At 33.5% G+C, this 19,752-nt stretch overlaps 1 protein-coding gene across 1 annotated transcript in view; it reads right to left on the bottom strand.

The window, feature by feature from the left end:
* Positions 1 to 979: 979 nt before the first annotated feature.
* ADGRL4 (adhesion G protein-coupled receptor L4) overlaps positions 980 to 19,752 on the bottom strand; it is a 118,401-nt gene continuing 99,628 nt past the window's right edge. Inside the window, exons 13-15 of the mRNA XM_024234598.3 lie at positions 3,484 to 3,575; positions 1,915 to 2,083; positions 980 to 1,607 (exon numbers count right to left, since the gene is read on the bottom strand). Coding sequence (XP_024090366.2) covers positions 1,545 to 1,607; positions 1,915 to 2,083; positions 3,484 to 3,575 — 324 coding nt within the window. The 3' untranslated portion in view covers positions 980 to 1,544. The remainder of the gene's footprint in view (positions 1,608 to 1,914; positions 2,084 to 3,483; positions 3,576 to 19,752) is intronic.

Here is a 19,752-nt window from a genome sequence, read left to right as displayed (position 1 = left end):
TTCTATAACATTATCCTGCAATGGCACTGATAATAATAGGTCACAGGCTTACCATGTAAGAAATTAGAAGATAATGAGAAGTTATTATCATGGATTCCCTAAAAATGTAAAAGACCCTTTGGCAGGTAGCTCATCTTTCTTGAGAACAGGAATTCAGCAAAGCTGTAGCAGAATTGCTTCATTTAGATAACATTTTATTTGTTAGAGCAAGATTTGGCAGGCTTCATTTCAACAGCTGGAGAAATTAATTTAAAATCACAAATTTAGTGTATTGGCACACTTTTACAGGTAGGCAAAGAAAAATTACCTATTTTTGAGATCAAAGTCACTGCTTCTACATTTTAATGAGAAGATTTAAAGATAGATAGAAGCTATATATTTAAGCAGATATGATTTAATAGATAGTAGAAAACTGTCAGAAAATGGATCCACTGTGAAAACCTCTACAGTTCTCCATGATTTCTTTGTTAACAATAACAATTTTAAATGTGTACTTTTCTGAACAGAAAAAATAGCAATTTACTTTATAAATACCTTCATATTTATAATACCCCTTTAAAAATAGTAAATTAAAGGGAATATTGCAATGTGAACTGCGATATTTCTAAAATTAAAAATAATAAAGGATTCAAATACACTAATGAGATAGTATAACTTCCAATTCACTGAAAGGTAATAGAATAGAATACTTCAGCTTTATTACACTGTTTTTACATTGATAAGCATAAACAATATTATATCTTGATACATTTATATTTTACTGATTAAATATCCAAAGTCACAGTCTGTGAAATCAGTATGGAAATAGTATATATCTCAGTCTAAACTTAGAAACAGATTTTTTTTTGCTTTTTTTTCAATTTGTGGAGGTAAACCTTTTTTTTTTTAGAATATTAGAAGAAGAAATAGATTTAGCAAACAGAAGTCTAAGTTGTTTTAGTGGACATTTACGTTCAGAACAATTCACAAAATGGCAAAATGTGTTTCTTCAATTCTTTATTTTATCTCAACAATTTCTCAGCTAGTCTACAGAAAAAACAGTTCATTCAAAATACATCTTATTATTGTAACAGTCATTCCCTTTTTACTGTTTGATATTCTGCCCCTTCATTCTCTTATGTTCCACTTTCTGTAACAGAGCTCATTACCAAGGTGGTAGGCGACTAGTTTCAAAGGCAACATAAGTCACAAAAATATCAAGCCAGTGGTTTCCTTCAGGACATTCATATACTTCTTGTGTTAGAAAGAAAATCTTTCCTTGGGTGCAGTGATATCACTCCTGAGAAACCAATTACTTTCCAAATATCTGCAATACTATTTTTGACAGAACTATTTCACATAGAAAAGCATACTATATCTATATGATACATAATTTTACCTTATTATCTACAGTTCCTATAGTGTAAACAGGAAAACTGATTTAAAATACTTTTTGTCTAGTAGTTAATAATTGGATAATTTGATGAGTCATTTTTATACATTGGTCATCCACAGCTTGGAATTTTTATTTTTGTGCAGTTGTAATTATCCATCATTCTCTACGTTTACCTTAAACATCCAAAACAACAGGGGACATTTTTGAACAATCTGTAATATTCTTCTTGAATCTAAAAATTAAAAAAAGGAAAGGAAGAAATGTTAATCATAACAATCACATTTAATTTTTTTTTCAAATCACAATAAATTGTTATATATGGTTTTCTAAAGTATTATAGCTCAGAATATGTCCATTTAAGTTATGTTTATATCCCTAATACCAAGGTTCTTTTAAAAGCATATTTTCCTATGAACAGCTAGGCGATTTAGGCAATAAAGGCAGAAGTCATAAATCTATGAGAGTAAGAATTTTCTATCAATTTGGCAACTGATGCTACATGAATATACTAGGAACCACCAAAATAAGAAATTGTTTACCTTTCTAGATAAAACACACAGGAATAAGAAAATGAACATCCCCTGGAAAGCATTGCTGATTGTGAAGAGGTAAGCTGTAACCACTGATGCGTGCACAACATGGAGAACCCCAAAGATCCAGGTGGTGCCGAGAAGGAACAGAAGAGCGAGGGCTCCTCTTGCACAAGACCTATCACATATAAGAAATGTGTCAGTGAAGAAAGCCATGTATAGTCAACACGTCTCCCAAATTACTCAAATTATGTGGGAGGTGAGTTTTCAGTATAACCAAGAAACCTTTTACAAATAGACGCAGTAGAATTTCAAAACTGCTAAGTTGTGCTGCAGTTAAGTGGGACAGCCTTTAGGGTATGCTACTGAACCGTGGCAGGGGTGTGCTTCCGAAGTCAAATTGCTATTACCAAAACATGGAATTATGTTTAAGATTAAGTAATTTCCTTAATCTTAAAATATTTTTGTCTGGTGTACTGCAGTGTGCATGCTTTGATTTCAAATGTAATGTTGCAGGAATTCCTGGAGGTAAGACATATATCTGTTAGGAAGTATTTTCCCTAAGAAACTCTGAAAAGTATACCATGTGGACTGGGGTCAGCACATATCTATTACATCAAAGGAGGCTCTGCTTTTCTTTCAGGTTTAGAAGAAACGAACGTGTAGGATATAAAAATAGGGTTTTGTTTTTTTTTTGTTTTGCTTTTGCAATACAAAAATATGTCAAAATAAATTCATTACAGAATACTGTTTTCTTAAAAATTAAAGAAAAAATACACACACATACGCACTCTTACATCTTTTTAGCAGAATGCCTGTGACTTTTGGTAAAACAGTGTTCTATCCTGCTCACTAAGGACATTGCCTTGGAAATGAAGTAACTAATGATTATTCTCTCATTCATTTTTAGTCCAATCATTCCTTATTGCAGTAGATGTTTTAGCAGTGTACCTCAGAAAATGAGTCATTTTCAACTTTATTAAAACCAGTACACTACATGAAACCATAACTAGTGAGGACTAAAAGAAAGTATTCGATCAAACATTTACTAAATCCCAACTATAAATCTTGTGCAAGGTATTGAAACTACAGGAGTGTTCCCAAGCAACACAAATAGTCCGTGGTTTCCAGTGTTCCCTATAGCATAATTCAGCTCTTCCTGAACAAATCATTTTCAAGGTTTCAATAAATCAGTTTTAAAGCAGAAGGGTGGGTGTAAAGGAAAAATCATGACAACATACAAACTAGGGATAACAAGAAAGAAACAGTTACTAAGTTCTGAAAAGCATTTTATAAAAGAAAATCACTAAGGCCTTCCTTGCCTTAAAACACAGTCATCGTCTTTTCCCTTTCAAAGGGGTGTATGTTTGAAAAAATTGCTTCTTACCACTTAATCTGCAGTAATTATAGTCTTAATATACATACTAAATGCTATTTTCCAATGCATCTTTTAAATATGGTAAAGTATGAAACAATCATTTAAAAATAATTCCCCAAATTATTTGTACTTTGAGTTACTAAAGCTTTTTTTTTACTAAAAAAAAAAAAAAAAAAAGGTGAACTTAAAGACGCATTTACCTTATGTTCTCAAAGCAACTAACTTCTGGTTTCAACCCTGCAGTGTGACGAAAAACTTTGTATATGATAACTCCAAAAGCCAAGAGATTAACCTGGAAAAAGAATTAATTTCAAAGAAGAGATAGTTTTCATCTTAAATTAGATACATATAAAGAAAATAAATAGTAAAGATTTCAATAAGATAGAAACTAAAAATCATGGCATTTATACAGTTCTTTACAATATCACTGAAAATTATAAGTACAAGTGGTACTGAAAGCAACCTGTTTATGAAACTTCTTCAGATGTTATCATCATACCTAAAGATTGATGAGTATCATCTGCTGCCACTAATATGAGTATCATCTGCTGCCACTAATATGCCACTAATATGCCACTAATATGTATATATTAATTAATATATACATTAAGTTAAATTTTGGTTTGGAAAGCTTTATAAACACTAAAGAAAACAAATTTTTGTTCAGTAAATTCTATACTGTTTCTTTGAAGAAACGTGTTAGTGATAATTCTGTGAACACTTTAAAAATTTAGACTGGAAAAGAAAAATTGAAAGATTGAAAAGAAATAAGAAAACTCAACAAAACACTCTCAGTTTCTATTGTGAGGAAATGTTTGAATGTAGTTTATCTCGTATGATTTATCTAGATTCTCTCCTAATACAAATGTTAATATTTTTTTTCCTTGATTTAACCTTGGATGCTTTCAAAATGTTAATCAATGAATTAAATGTTTGTTGTTGGGCAAATAAGTGTTAATAAACACATTCTATTATTTGTATTTTGTAATATGGGCTAAATGGAATTGGAGAGTTGTCACTATTTTTATTGTGACTGCATTATGGAAAGTTTCCTCTTATTTTCCTTTTTCTCTAGTTTTGAAGAACTCCAAGTCATATTTGCAGTGTTAGAAGGCTAAATGAGGGGTATATGTTAAATGTATAGATAGTCTAATATGAGCATGCCAATAATTTAAAATATTAAATATTATAGAAATGGTTGGAAGGCTAATCCCTTATGAAATCTATTTTATTAATTCGAGCAGATTTTTCCAAAGACACTTTGAAATGACAACAGCAAAGTGCAACATTATAATTTTCAGCTAATTCTTCCACTAGTAATTCAGAAGCTTACAGTTTTCAAACATTTCTTTTTTCTATATTCTAATAAGTTTTATGTAGCCTCTCAAAATGAAATTTAGCATATTGTAGTATTACAAACAACAGTATAAAATAATGGGCCTGAGAATTTCATGTTGCCACTTTTGTATGGAGGGGTCCTTGAGAAGAAATCTCAGAGGAATAAGGGGTCTAGTCTCTACTTCCTGTTTCCAAATGTCCATTACTTCTAATTATATGAGTAATTAATCCTAATTATAGTAATGCTTCCATACTTTAGCAATTGTAGAGGTGAGATAAAGAATATTGAAATTGATTTAGGTGATAGTTCCATCCTCTTTGTATGCTCAAATAATTAACTGAAATGACAATTAAATAATATTTAATTTTATAAGTAGTCTTTCATACTCATGAAACTGGAATACTTAGTATTTTCTAGAGTTCAATAGCTATAGCTTCTTTGTATAAATTTGGAAACAACTGTATTTAATTTTATAAATATATGCCCATATATTTATAAATAAGAGTTGTAAAATTTGGTTAGTCTTAATAATATATGCCTACCCATTATTGGTTTGAAGAATTTTAAATAATTTTTATGAGGTATTTATATTGATCTTGTTATCTCAACAAAGAAAGAGTTAGAAGATAAAGTAAACAACGAGAAAAGCTGTTCTCTAGATCCACAAGTTTTCCACATAAATAGTAATTTATTTAAGTTTCTTAAACTTCTGTTTTCAATAAAACTGAGTTTGAAAAATAGTTGCTCATACTGCTAATGGTTTCTCAGAAGTTCACATTCATTTTGGATATGCTCTTCTACATCACATGCTGAACTAGTGAAGACAGGAAATGGAACATTCCCTGAGGTGATCCAAATCTTGAAAGTACATTTTTTCTGTAAAAAATGGAAAATGTTTACATACTTATAAAACCCAGGTGCTGCTGGGCAAGTGGGAGACTAATTCTTATTCCATTAGCTCATATTTTCCCAAATTTAAGAGAAAACAGATTAAAACATGTTTATCAAAAGGCGTTATAGTTTCATGTTATCCAAAAATCACAAATATACTGATTATATTATCCACATTCATTGATAATAATACAAATATGTGGAAATTTTTATTTTCACTTAGGCTAAGAATTTTTTAAAGGGCCTATTAAGTGTCTGGTGCAGTGGCAAGGGCTAGGTAACCATTAATGATTAAAACAGACATGGTCTTTTGTTCTCATATATTCTATTGAGAAACAGATAGTAAACAAATAATCATACAATCCTTATAAATCTACAAACCATGACAAATGCTATTAATTCACAAATTAGAACTGTTAGGAGAGACAAAATGGACATGTAAGATTAGAATGAAGGTTTAGGAAGTACCTGTCTTGGGACTTAGCATTTAAACCCAGACTTAATCAGTTATAATGCATTAGTAGATCAAATAATGAAGGGACAAAAAGTATTCTATAGAGAAAAACAGCATAGGAAAATCCTCAAGGCTTGAGGAGCTAAGAAAGTGATATTCCTACAAACAATTGATAAAGATGGCTGGAGTATGGTAAACAAAGCGAAGAGTGGCATGACATGAGTTGGGTGAGGAGGACAGGGACAATTATCACTTAGATTTTATTTGAAGTGCAAAGGTTTATTTACTGTTTTGTTCAATAATTATTTATGTACTATAGGCTTTCTCCTTAAAGAACCTATAGTATACTGGAGGAGATGACCAGAAAACAGGCAAGTGCAACACGGTTCAGAAAGCACCATGTAGTTGTTTACATAGTGTCATGAAAGAACACAGGTGACTGCACCCTAAATAGGGATTTCTAAGCAGTCTTGAATGACCAGTAGAGGTGAAGGAGGACAACACAGAGAAATAAATGATTACTGTGAACATCAGTCATTGGATCTATCTATGTACTCTCACTTCCTAGGTGATCAGACCCAATGGTTCATGCCACTCTTCCCTTTGTTTACTATACTCCTGCCGCCTTTATCAATTGTTTATAGGAATATCACTTTCTTAGCTCCTCATGCCTTGAGGATTTCCCTATGCTGTTTTTCTCTATAGAATACTTTTTGTCCCTTCATTATTTGATCTACTAATGCATTATAACTGATTAAATTCTAGTTTAAATGCTAAGTCCCAAGACAGGTACTTCCTAAACCTTCATTCTAATCTTACGTGTCCATTTTGTCTGTCCTTTGGCCCAATCTAACTCCTCCATTTGGAAGTCTAATAGGCATTGTGAATTAAAGAAAAGTCAAAAACCAAACTGCTGTTCTTCCCGCAAATAACCTATTTTTTTCTGCAACCTTCCGCATCTCAAAAAAATGTTACCTTATTCTTCCAAGTTATCAGTCAGTGAACTCCTTATTTCTACCTTCAAAACATATTCAGAATATGACCACTAACTACTTACCATTTCCACAGACACTATCCTGAAACAGGCCACCATCATGCCTCCTCTGCGCTACTTCAGAAACCTCCTAATTGATCTCTCTTCTGCCATCCTTATCTTCCTATAATCGATCTCATAATAGCAGTCAAACTGATCTCTTTAAAATGTAAGTCAGGTCTTTTTCCTGTTCAGTATCCTCCAATGGCTTCCTATGTCATTCAGAGTTAAAGTAAAAGATTGCACAGTGGGGTTTAAGGTCTGAAATGATTTGATCTCTGCTATACCTCTTCCCCCAAGCATTACTTCTCTATCTTTTGACCACTTCACTCCACTCACAGTGAGTTCGCCATAGTTTCTCCAGTACCCCATGCACCATGCCATAGGGCAGTTGAATTTTGGCACTAAGATATTCCCATGGCTCATACCCTCATCACTCTGTTTAAATGCCATCTTGCCTACATACTCCCTGCCATGTACTTATATTAAAAAAAACTGAAACTCAAATGATAAAATCAGACCTAAGTTCAATTTTATGGAAATGTAGAGAATGATGAGTATTCTTTACTGTTTTGCACAACGCAAAGTTTGTATGCCAACGTGTTCTTCCCTTGCCTTAGTCATTAAAAAACTGACACTCTCCTTGACCAACCTTTAGCCAGGTTCCTGTGAGCCCTCTTCACTACTAGTTAAGCCTTGACCTTGGGCTTCAGTGTCTGATCTTGTGCAGTCCAGTTTTAGTAAAATTTCTGATAAGTCAGTTTAGAGAGAATCTCCTCACTTCTGATACCTGATCATTCTTAATACCTAATCAAAGTCTTTAACTCACATCCTTGATATTTGCTCACCCTGGATTGCCATTCAGTAGGAATCCTGTTAAGTCAGTTTAGCAAGAATTCCTCTTACTTATGTTGTCTCTTCTAAGTAATTATTCCATTACCCTTAACTCGCACCTTGGCTATAAATGCCCTGATTTCAGTTGGGCCAATCTGCCTCTCCCCTGCCATAGTTTTGACACCTATCACAATAGTCCTGAATAAAGTCTCCCATGCCATTTAACAACAGTCATAACAAGTTTTTTCTTTAACTTTGTATCAGAATAATAACTTTTACCAGAAAAAATACTTATCTAAAATTATTTAGAATATGTTTTTCTTTCATTACTCAAAATTTCCTGAATGATATGATCCAAAGTCATATTACAATATTGAGCAAAGTTGGGGTAAATAAAGAAAAATATAGGTTTTCCCAGTTGCCCCTAATGTCATATTAAAATATTCAGCAAATTTGAGGTAACTGGCAAAACTCACATTTACTCCTTTATATTGTCTGTGTCCTCTCTTTATCCATAAATATATAAGCTACTTCAAATCCTTTTTCTAACAGCGTCAAAGCTTTAAATAAAGAATCAGTATCACCTAAAGACATCTAAAGGCACATGAGTTTATGGACCTAGAGGTGGAAATAAAGTTTACATGGTATGGAAAAATACCTTTGGGGAATTTTATGAAATAGGTATGAAGGGTTTGAGATGAGGTTAAAAAAAAGGATACCTCAAAAAAAGATGATAAAGAATTAGAAAGCATTTTTAATAATAAAAAACAATTTTCAGTTAACCCAGAGGTAATGACTTGGAGGAAAGATGATAAAAGTCTCCATTTTGGGTTGAGCAGCTAGAAAGATACTATCAGCACTATGTTTATATGGCAGTGTCTAACATCATGATAGCAGACTTGGGTAAATCTTTAAAATGTAAGAAAAATCATTGGTATTCATCTGAATTAAGAAAATAGTGCTTTTTAAATGAGATGCACTTTTACTCCTTAGTGCATATCTGTGTGTGCTTATTTAATCCACTGTGGTCTGTTTATTAATCTCTAAATGTTAGCGCCAAAAAAGCACCAGGGATAACTAATGATTTGTAAATGAACATTCCTTCATTATCACTTTTGTCTTATTTTTTTTTTTAATGATTTTAGATTGTCAACTTGGGTTCCATGATACTTTGATAGAAATAAACAGGGCAAGGACCTTAGATGGCAAGTATAAGAACTTTGAAATTCAATGCTGCACTTCGGAATACAGAAGAGAATAAAAATAGCTGTGAAGAAAAAAAAAGTCACTCAAAGTCATGAACACTTAACTCTTGAGGTAAAGCAATATTTTAAAGTTAAAGTCATTTTTTGTTTCATCTTAAGTGATATTTATCTATAAAGAGACCTGTTTCTTAACTTCAGATACATGCAGTTCATGTATTTCATGTATTTCAAAGCTTAGCACATACATTTTGTTGTTTGACAGTGTGTTAAAATTTTTAAGTGTCTTTAAAAAAAACAAGAAATTTAAGTAGATGAGTTGGTGAAAGAACGACAACTAATTCTGAAGGATTTAGAGCTACAGGTACCTTCAACCCAAAGGCTTCAAAATCAGACTTCAAAATGAAGCATCCCAATCAGTCATTTTTCTTTTCTTAGTCTTTTTCTCAATAATTGATGAAGCCATCTATATGCTGATGTTAGATCTTATCGAAAAAAATGAAAGGATTTCTCTTACAGCACTTTTAGACCCATGCTTAAATTTTTCATATATATCAAATGGAATCTGGTTCATTTAAGGATGTGTCATAATCACAACGTCTTTGTTCTTTCAAATAGTTTTATTACCTTTAAGTCAACTGGCCTAGGACAGATCTGCTTTTGCTATGAACAATGGATGGATTTCTACTGACTGGCCTACTGAATAGCCATATACAACAGCTGTTCATTCTCAATCCTTATACCACTGCAGAAATGGCTATGTATGTATGTATGTATGTATGTACTTTTTTTGAGACAGGGTCTTGCTCTGTTGCCCAGGCTGGAGTGCAGCGGTGCAATCATAGTCCACTGCAGCCTCAACCTCCTGGGCTCAAGGGATCCTCCCACCTCAGCCTCCTGTGTAGCTGGGACCACAGGTGTGCACCACTATACCTGGCTAATTTTTTGTATTTTTAAGTAGAGGTGGGGTTTCGCCATATTGCCCAAGCTGGTCTCAAACTTCTGGGCTCAAGTGATCTGTCCACCTAGGTCTCCCAAAGTGCTGGGAATACAGGCATGAGCCACCATGCTTGGCCCTATGTAGTTATTAATTTAAGCATCAAAATTTTAAATTATGCTCTATTAATTGTCCATGAGTTAAATTGGAATCAAAGTAGTAAAGGTTTTGTCTTCTGTCTGATTTTTTTTTTTTAACCATTTCCCAATTGAGATTACCATATTAAGTGCCTTAGTTACAATGCTTATCACAGAGTATCAGAAAATTGGGTGTGTGAAAAACAGAATAATGGCTCCCCCTCCAAAAAAATGTCCACACCTTGATTCCTGGAACCTGTGAATATGGCAAAAGGGATATTACAGTTAGAATTAATGTCATAAACTTTAAGATAGGGAGGTGATCCTGAATTACCTGGTTGAATCACATGAGCCTTTGAGGCAGAGGAGATTTGGTGGGAGAGATAAGGCAAAAACGAAGCTGAGGCAGAGAAATTTAAGCAGGAAAAGACACCAACAGCTGTTGCTGGCTTTGAAGATGAATGAGATCATGAGTCAGGGAAGGTGGGAGGCCTTTGAGGTTCAGTAGGAGCTCCGTCTCACAGCCAGCAAGGAAATGGGGTCTTAGTCCCACAACTGCATGGAACTCAATTTGGCCAACAACCTGAATAAAAATGGAAACGAATTCTTCCCCAGTCCCTCCAGAGACACTGATATATTGATTTTAGCCCTGTGAGACTCTAAGCAGAAAAACCAGCTGTGTCATGCTATACCCAGACTTCTAACCTACAGAAGAACTGTGAGATAATACGTCTGTGTTGTCTTAGGCCACTGAATTGTGGTAATTCGTTATAGCAGCAATAGAAAACTAATATAGGGAGAAATATATGCACATGTACATATATGTGTGTGTAGGTATGATATGGTTTGGCTCTGTGCCCCCACCCAAATCTCATGTTGAATTGTAATCTTTAGTGTTGGAGGAGAGGCCTGGTGTAGGTGATTGAATCATGGGTGCAGACTTTCCCCTTTGCTGTTCTTGTGATAGAGTTCTCATGAGATCTGGCTGTTTGAAAGGGTGTAGCACCTCTCCCTTCACTATTTTTCTCTCTCCGATCACCATGTGAAGATGTACTTGCTTCTCCTTCACTTCATGATTGCAAGTTTCCCAGCCATGCTTTCTGTACAGCCTGAGGAACTGTGAGTCAATTAAACCTCTTTTCTTCATAAATTACCCAGTCTCAGGCAGTTCTTTGTAGCGGTGTGACAATGGACTAAGTACAATGTGTATATGTATATAATGAAATACCCTATAATTATAGTTTTTATTATCTTTAAATTAGTATTTATTTTAAACTGGATTTTAAATCTTAAAAAGTTTAATGTAATATTAAATTGTATAAGATTTAAAATCCAGTTTAAAATAAATACGAATTTAGAGAACCTACCATATTTCTTCTGTAAAATTCTTACCTTTATAGGTCCTTCACATAAGATTGCCAGATGTTGTAAATAAAAATATAGGATACCAGTATCTTGGTTCCAAATATTAATATTAATTCCATGCAATATTTAGGGGCATATTTACACTTAAAAATTAATTCATTGTTTATCTAAAATTTAACTACACTTGGCATCCTTCATGTCAATCCTAACTTCATAGCTTTCAAATTTTGTTCACATCTGATCTTTTTATAATCTGAGGACATTGGCTTCTTAGTGGAAAACCCCAAGGATGTCACCCTCTTCACACAGGCTGATCTATAATTGTTTGAAAGAGACCTCAAAGGAAGAGGGGCTAAATTTTTAGATGTTCCAACTATTGTGGAAACTGAATATATGTGTATGTGCTAAAACTGATAAAATGTCCTAAAAGTATGTAGTCTATGAAAGGGCACATAAAGGATTGAACCCAGAAAATGATACATTTGGGCTTGGCAGAACTCTTTCTCTTTGGAAACTCCTTGGTACACATGGTACAGTTGTGTCCGGAAGCAGCGGATTGAGCCAGCACCTGTTAAACACCTTTTGTTAGTAAAGTAATGGTTAGAAATAAAATGTATAAAGCACAGGTATAAAATGGTATTAGTACATTTGTCAAAATTCACAGCAAGTATGATGCCACAGTGTTTGGTCACCTATTGTCAGATTTGTAGAAAAGATAGAATAACTTTCACCCCCTAATATAGCTACATGACACTGCTAAGAAGCGTCTCTCTGCTAACACCATGAGCCTCATCATGTTCAGCACTCACTAGGGTCAGGATTTAGCACACTTGGGAGTATCTACAGAGCTAAAATATATTTCTCTGCTGAGGTTACCAACACTCAGCTCAGCAGAAAGCAGACCTCAGAGAAATGGGAGTGCAGTCTACAATTATGTGAAAAAAAATTAAGTGATCTGAAACACATTGAAACATCTGAAACCATAATAAATATATTAAAGTAGGCTCTTTATATCGCAAAAGGAGAAACATTTTAATAGATCACTCTGTGATAGTAACAGTATCACAAAAATGCAGTAAACTCTTGATATTTATACTTTAGAAAATAGCAATGTTCTCCTACCAGGCATTGACTACAGAGGAACCCAATTAGATGAATAATCGCTCTGAGATAATGTGGCATTCTGCATGCACTTAAAAACTACTGTTATATTGAAACTCAAGTGAATGACCACCTCCACACCCCCCAAAATTAAATTTTTGAGTGCTGATATTGAGTGCTTTCTATGTGCCAGACATTGTTCCAAGTCTGTTTTATTTATTAATTTATTTAACCCACTCACCAACTTAACGGGATAAGCATTTTTTGCCTTAATATTATCACCATTACCATTATTATTTCTGTTGTTGCTCTTATTATTACATTTGTTTCACATTTATGGCAACAGAGGCAGAAAGAGGTCAAATAACTTGCCCAAGGCAATACAATTAGGGGGTAACAGAGCCAATATTCATACCCAGTAGACAGGTTATAGAGTTTATGCTCCTGAGCACTTTACAAAGCTACCAAACTAAGATGAAGGAACTATAAAGAGAAGCTAAACTGACATCTACAATTTTAAGAATTTAATTGTACAGACATTTATTTACATGTGTAGCTAACAGTTATTGCGTTTGAGAAATAAAGGAGTAGAGCAACATATTAATAAGTATTAATATGGTTAGCTATTTGGCATTAGTGTTCATCCAAATTAGTCGTGATACCAGTGATGAAGGCCTTGTTAATAGCCAACAGGATTTAGTGTACTGTGCTAATTATCCTTTACTGGAGACATCTGTCCTCATTGTTCTCTGTGGCCAAGGGATTAAAGAATGTGGTAATTTTTCCTGTACTGGTGAACAACAAAGCTTTCCATCCTTTAGAGTCCAAATATAACTGTATAATCATTTCATGATAGTGGTTTCCAAAGTGGATTGTCAAGAAAATATAAATTGGGGTACATGAAGAACACATTCGAATTCCAGATGATATTTTCCCACGGAAAAATTAAACTTTAATACTTAAAATATGAATGATACTGGTGTCCTCACTTTTTCCATGGTCTATGGAGTGGAGTCCCATGTCAGATCTGAGCCATTCTGGAGGCTATATTTGTTCCTCAAGGTGGAGAAGTCCACCCTCTTTATCTTTCAGCCTACTGCATCATATTACATGCATGCCTGTCAACTCGCACTATTTAGTTTTAATAAAGTAATCCTAATGAAATGGACAAATAAGACTTAAGATGTCTCCAAGTGCACTGTGGGTTAAAATTAATACTATTAAGGAAAATACAAACAAAAAAATGACAAACTGACATTTTTCTTACTTCTACAGTATGCTATGTGCCAGCCAGGCTGCAAGTCCACGTAAAAAGTCCATATAAGCCAATCATGGTTAAAATCCGTGAAGATCTAATCAGATTTGATTAAATGGTATTACAAAACTCAAAGTATTGAGAAGATAATTTGAAGCATGGATTTAGATCCACAGTTTTCAGTCATATTTAAAGTTATGCATATTCATGAAACGTTTAGAAGTCTCTAGTAATGTTTTCTACTTAATAGTGGAAGTTTAAAAAAAAAATCATGTACTATTGGCCGGGCGCGGTGGCTCATGCCTGTAATCCCAACACTTTGGGAGGCTGAGGAGGGTGGATCACGAGGTCAAGAGTTTGAGACCATTTTGGTAAACATGGTGAAACTCCCTCTCTACTAAAAATACAAAAAAATTTGCTGGGCGTGGAGGCACGTGCTTACAGTCCCAGCTACTCAGGAGGCTGAGGCAGGAGAATCGCTTGAACCTGAGAGGTGGAGGTTGCAGTGAGCTGAGATCATGCCACTGCACTCCAGCCTGGTGACAGAGCAAGACTCCATCTAAAAAAAAATAATAATAAAAATAATAATAATAATAATGTACTATTGAAGAAAATCTCTGTTCTTCATGATAAAATTAACTAAAATAATACATAGAACATAATGTAATAACCCATGAAGTAAGACATGGAAAACAAATAAAACAATGGCACCAAATTTCAATGTATTCCTTTATATACTCCTTCACTAAAAACTTCTAGAAAGTGCAATAATAAAACATCACTGAAGATTTGAAGAAATAAGTATTAGAACAGAGTACCCAGAGTGGTAGATCTGCTACATCTAATGTGAAAGTACAGATTTAATGCATTTTTGAGGTTGCAGCTCCCTGATAGTCATTTAAACCAAGTATTGAACTTAGATCTATACCTTTGAATTGCTGCATTTAAAGTATAATCAATATTTCATTTAAAAAAATGAAATGCTAATATTTTAGTGAGAATCATATTGATCTATTTTAAATATTGTTATTTCATCTTTCATTCTTTAAATATATATTTTAAAGTATGTTTTACAATATACTTTATATACTGTATAAGATAATTTACATAAAATATTAGTTAAACTAATAAATGATAGACATTTTCAAGATATAAACATACATTTAGTGAGGTGCATACATTTTACTGATGGGTCTTTAGTCAAAAAGTTTGAAAACCACTTTCTTACATAATATGACAGTTTTAAGAAAGCAACAAACGCACCTTCAAAATAAATGGACTAAATGGACTTTAGAGCCACATTCATAGGTTCAAATTCTAGTTTTCATACTTACAAGAAGGTTAATATATTTAATTATTTGTGTCTTACTTTCCTTGTGTGTAAAATGTGGATAGTATTAGTACTTATCTCATAGGTTGTGTGTATTAAATTACATAATTAATATAAAGTACTCCAAATAGTACCTAATATTTAAGTTCTCAACAAACATCAATTATTATCAGTAGTGGTTACAACACTCATACAGAATTATGGTTCTTCCATATTGTCTTCAAAATTTGAAGTGACCAAAACCACATATAATGTGTATTTATTCAACAATTGGATAATTACTGTTTTGTGATATGGTTTCATTGGACCTGTCAATAGCATCTTAAAATACCAGAACTTATATTTGTCTGTCTTTATTTTTGGCCAATATGTTCTTAATATAGAGGAAGGAAATATTTTCCACTTTCAGGACTTTCTTCTAAAGTGATATCAGCAAAATAAGTACTGAAATAGATAAAATTCAAGAATAAGTTGAGCATTTATCATTTGCGTAAACGCTTCCTCATTTCTGTTGAAAGTTCTCTGGGGTAGAATTGTAATTTGTAGGTCATAAACCTGGCTACCTTCAAGAAGTTTATAGAAAGAAAGAAATAACTATATTGCAAAGGGTGACCCATAGAGTATGCAGAATATAAGCAGGAATATTCATAATTAATCCATTATGAAATTCTGGGAATTTTATGAGAGCAGATAGCTACCTTTTCTTACATTTCTCTAGTATACAGCTGGGGTTAGTAAACATTTTCTGTAGAAGTCCAGAAAATAACAATTTGAGGTTTCGAGAGACATATGGCCTTGATCACAACTACTCAACTATGCCATACCATTAAAGCAGAGAATATATAAACAAACAAATGAGTGTGGCTGTATCCCAATAAAACTATTTACAAAAACAAGCCATGCTCATTGATGACTCCTAATCTAGAATCCAAGGTCCACAAGGACAAAGACTATTTTCTATTTTATTTGGTGATGTATTCTCAAGGCCTAGAACAGTGTTTGGAATATACAAGATGCTCAACAATCATTTGTTGAATAAATAAAAGGATGAAGGATAGACTCTATATTTAAATCCCAGGTATCCTTAATAACCTTCATAAAGGAGCATTTAGCCATTAATTTGACTAAACATTTTGAAAAATTACATTTTTATTTTGTCTCAAATTTTGCAGATTGTGACATGATAGTATAGAATTAGAAACAGAATATTACATAATATATGGCAACAGAAACTAAGAAATATAGCTAAAATTATCCAAATATAATTATTCTCCAGGAATAACTCTGAGTAGGGAAAAATAATAAAGTTACATCTATTGATGTGGATAGACACATTGGACAACTTTCAATATTTTGCATCTAACAGAAACTAAACATTCATGGATTTTATGATATAAATTCATTAATCTAAGACTTGGGCACACTGATAGGCCACAACTAAATTCTTAGTCAACAAGTTGGCAGGATAGTTGTCTATTAGGAAATTAATCCTCATGTTATAGCTAAATAATTGCTCTATTTAATTATGGCTAAAATCCCATCCTAATACATAATCATTTTAGGCATTAAAATAATATTAGCACTTTATATTTTTAACATGTTTCTATTAGGAATATTTTAATAGTGGTTTTTTTTAGTGTTTGAAAGAATAATTTACTAGTCTCAAAAACAGAATCAAAAGGCAGAGAGAACTGGACATTTGTATCCATGAAGGATAAAGTGACCCGCACGGGAGTAAGCGAGCTACATGGGTTTATCTTTGTCACTGGTTTTTAACTGTAGATGATTTTAAACCATGGAAAGGAATAAAGGTGAAGGAGAACAACTGTATGTGAAGAGCATTTACAACAATGTAAATTGATGTAATGTGATAATGAATACTACATAATGAACTCTTTCTTCATAAGATACAAGCAATGAAAAATATTTCTTGTATATACTTGCAATAGAAAACAAGAACAGAGGTTAGTAAGAATCAAACATTTCAAAGGAAGTTTATAAAACTGTAAGCTTTAAGGTATAAGAACTTTAATATAAATTTATATAAGTTGCTTGCTGAGAAGCTAAAATAGAACTTGCACAATTAAATTCAAAGGTATATCTAAAATTATTGCCAATTTAATCTTTCATTTAAAAGGTAAAAATAGAAGAGATATAAGATTGTTCCCTAAATTATTAAGAATTGTCCTTTTCTGACTTTTTAAAAATGCTCTAATAATTTGATTTTATTTTTTAACAGTATCTCTGTATCTGGAGTAGATACCATTATCTCCATCTACATATTAGAAATTCAGGGCATGGAAAGAACCCATTGTTTGTACTCTTCACTATCCATATTGCTTTTGAAAACTTCTGACATTGTCTAGATAGCACTTCATTTCATTCAGTTAAGTGTAAAACCTCAGTGTTAAAATTCCTACTGAAAGCATGTAATAGGTAGATAGACTAATATACATAGGTAGATATAGTAATGATTTTCTAAGAAAAAAGTAAATAAAGTAAAAGTGATAGTTTATAATGAATGCTGCACATACTTTTCTGAAATTTTTTCTCAAAATAATCTTATGTCCATGATGATTTATTTCTTTAAATTTCCATTTTAGGGAAGAAAATATCATTTCTGAGTAACTTTTCATGGTGCATCATTCATTTATTCATTCAACAGTATTACTTGAGTGAATTCTACATGCTAACCCCTAAAGATAATATACTGGGAGAAAATCCATAAGGTTTTGTTTTCACAGAGCTTACAGTACTCCTTCGAGAAGACAGATATTAATAGGTTATTCACACTAACACGTGTAATTGTAGAATGATAAAAGTTTTCCAAAAAAAAAAATGGGCTTCTATGAAAGCATTTAACAATGAGACTTATTATGGACTAATGAATCAAGCAGGACTTTCCTTGGAAAGTGTTGTTTGAGTTGATATCTGAAAGACAAATGAGTGGTAACTAGATGGAGGTATGAACAGAAGGAAGTGATAGGGTATGTTTTAGGGCAGAGGTGCTGAGATGGGAAGGTACATAGAACCTCTCAGGAAGTGTCAAGCAGCCAGTGTGACTGAATATGGAGAGCTCTTGAAAAAAGAAGCTGAGCAGCAGACAGGGTCTAGAACATTAACTTCTAGGTAAAGTATCCACGCGTCCCTGTTTGCCTGGGCTGGTTGTCATTTTGATCAGATACAATCAGGAGAAATGATTTTTGCATCAAAAAGAATCTTAAATATTTATTCCTTGGGAAACCCTGAAACTAGACTGCACAACGTTTCCATATGAGAGAAAGAAATCAAGACCAAGCCACGCAGACTGTCCATTCTCTCAAAATTTGTAACTCATATTTTGCAGGGAATATTAAAGGGGACACAGGGATATGACAAACACTTACAGAGAAGTTTAAATATCTTCAGCTGTGCAGAACATGAGCTCTGCAACGACTAAGAAAGACTGATTCAAAGGACAGACACTTCTCAAAAGAAGACATTTATGCAGCCAAAAGACACATGAAAAAATGCTCACCATCACTGGCCATCAGAGAAATGCAAATCAAAACCACAATGAGATACCATCTCACACCAGTTAGAATGGCAATCATTAAAAAGTCAGGAAACAACAGGTGCTGGAGAGGATGTGGAGAAATAGGAACACTTTTACACTGTTGGTGGGACTGTAAACTAGTTCAACCATTGTGGAAGTCAGTGTGGCGATTCCTCAGGGATCTAGAACTAGAAATACCATTTGACCCAGCCATCCCATTACTGGGTATATACCCAAAGGACTATAAATCATGCTGCTATAAAGACACATGCACACGTATGTTTATTGCGGCATTATTCACAATAGCAAAGACTTGGAACCAAGCCAAATGTCCAACAATGATAGACTGGATTAAGAAAATGTGGCACATATACACCATGGAATACTATGCAGCCATAAAAAATGATGAGTTCATGTCCTTTGTAGGGACATGGATGAAATTGGAAATCATCATTCTCAGTAAACTATCGCAAGGACAAAAAACCAAACACCACATGTTCTCACTCGTAGGTGGGAATTGAACAATGAGAACACATGGACACAGGAAGGGGAACATCACACTCTGGGGACTGTTGTGGAGTGGGGGGAGGGGGGAGGGATAGCATTAGGAGATATACCTAATGTTAAATGACGAGTTAATGGGTGCAGCACACCAGCATGGCCCATGTATACATATGTAACTAACCTGCAGATTGTGCACATGTACCCTAAAACTTAAAGTATAATAATAATAATAATAAAACGGCTCCCTCTTGTAGTAGATCACCTTGGAGAAGGAAATCGTGTTACTTTCAGAGGATGATCAGAAGTCTAAAGGTGATTAGAATCTATACTGTGCTCTTGGCCAAGTTTAAGGATTTTATGTATTCTTAGTGAATAGGAGCTTGAAGGTTTTGTCTGTTAGCTACAAAAGAATGCACATAATTTGCCTTCGTGTAATCAGCCCTTTTCAAACAATTGGTCTAAAGCTTTAAAAAGTTATAAATAGCAGAACCCCTGTAGGTATTTTTAAGTAGATAAGTCAAGATTACAGTACTATAGTGTAAAAATCTAGTA

The sequence above is a fragment of the Pongo abelii genome, chromosome 1 (genome assembly GCF_028885655.2).
Source record: "Pongo abelii isolate AG06213 chromosome 1, NHGRI_mPonAbe1-v2.0_pri, whole genome shotgun sequence".
NCBI lineage: Eukaryota > Metazoa > Chordata > Mammalia > Primates > Hominidae > Pongo > Pongo abelii.
This window is presented reverse-complemented; position numbering and strand designations above follow the sequence as displayed.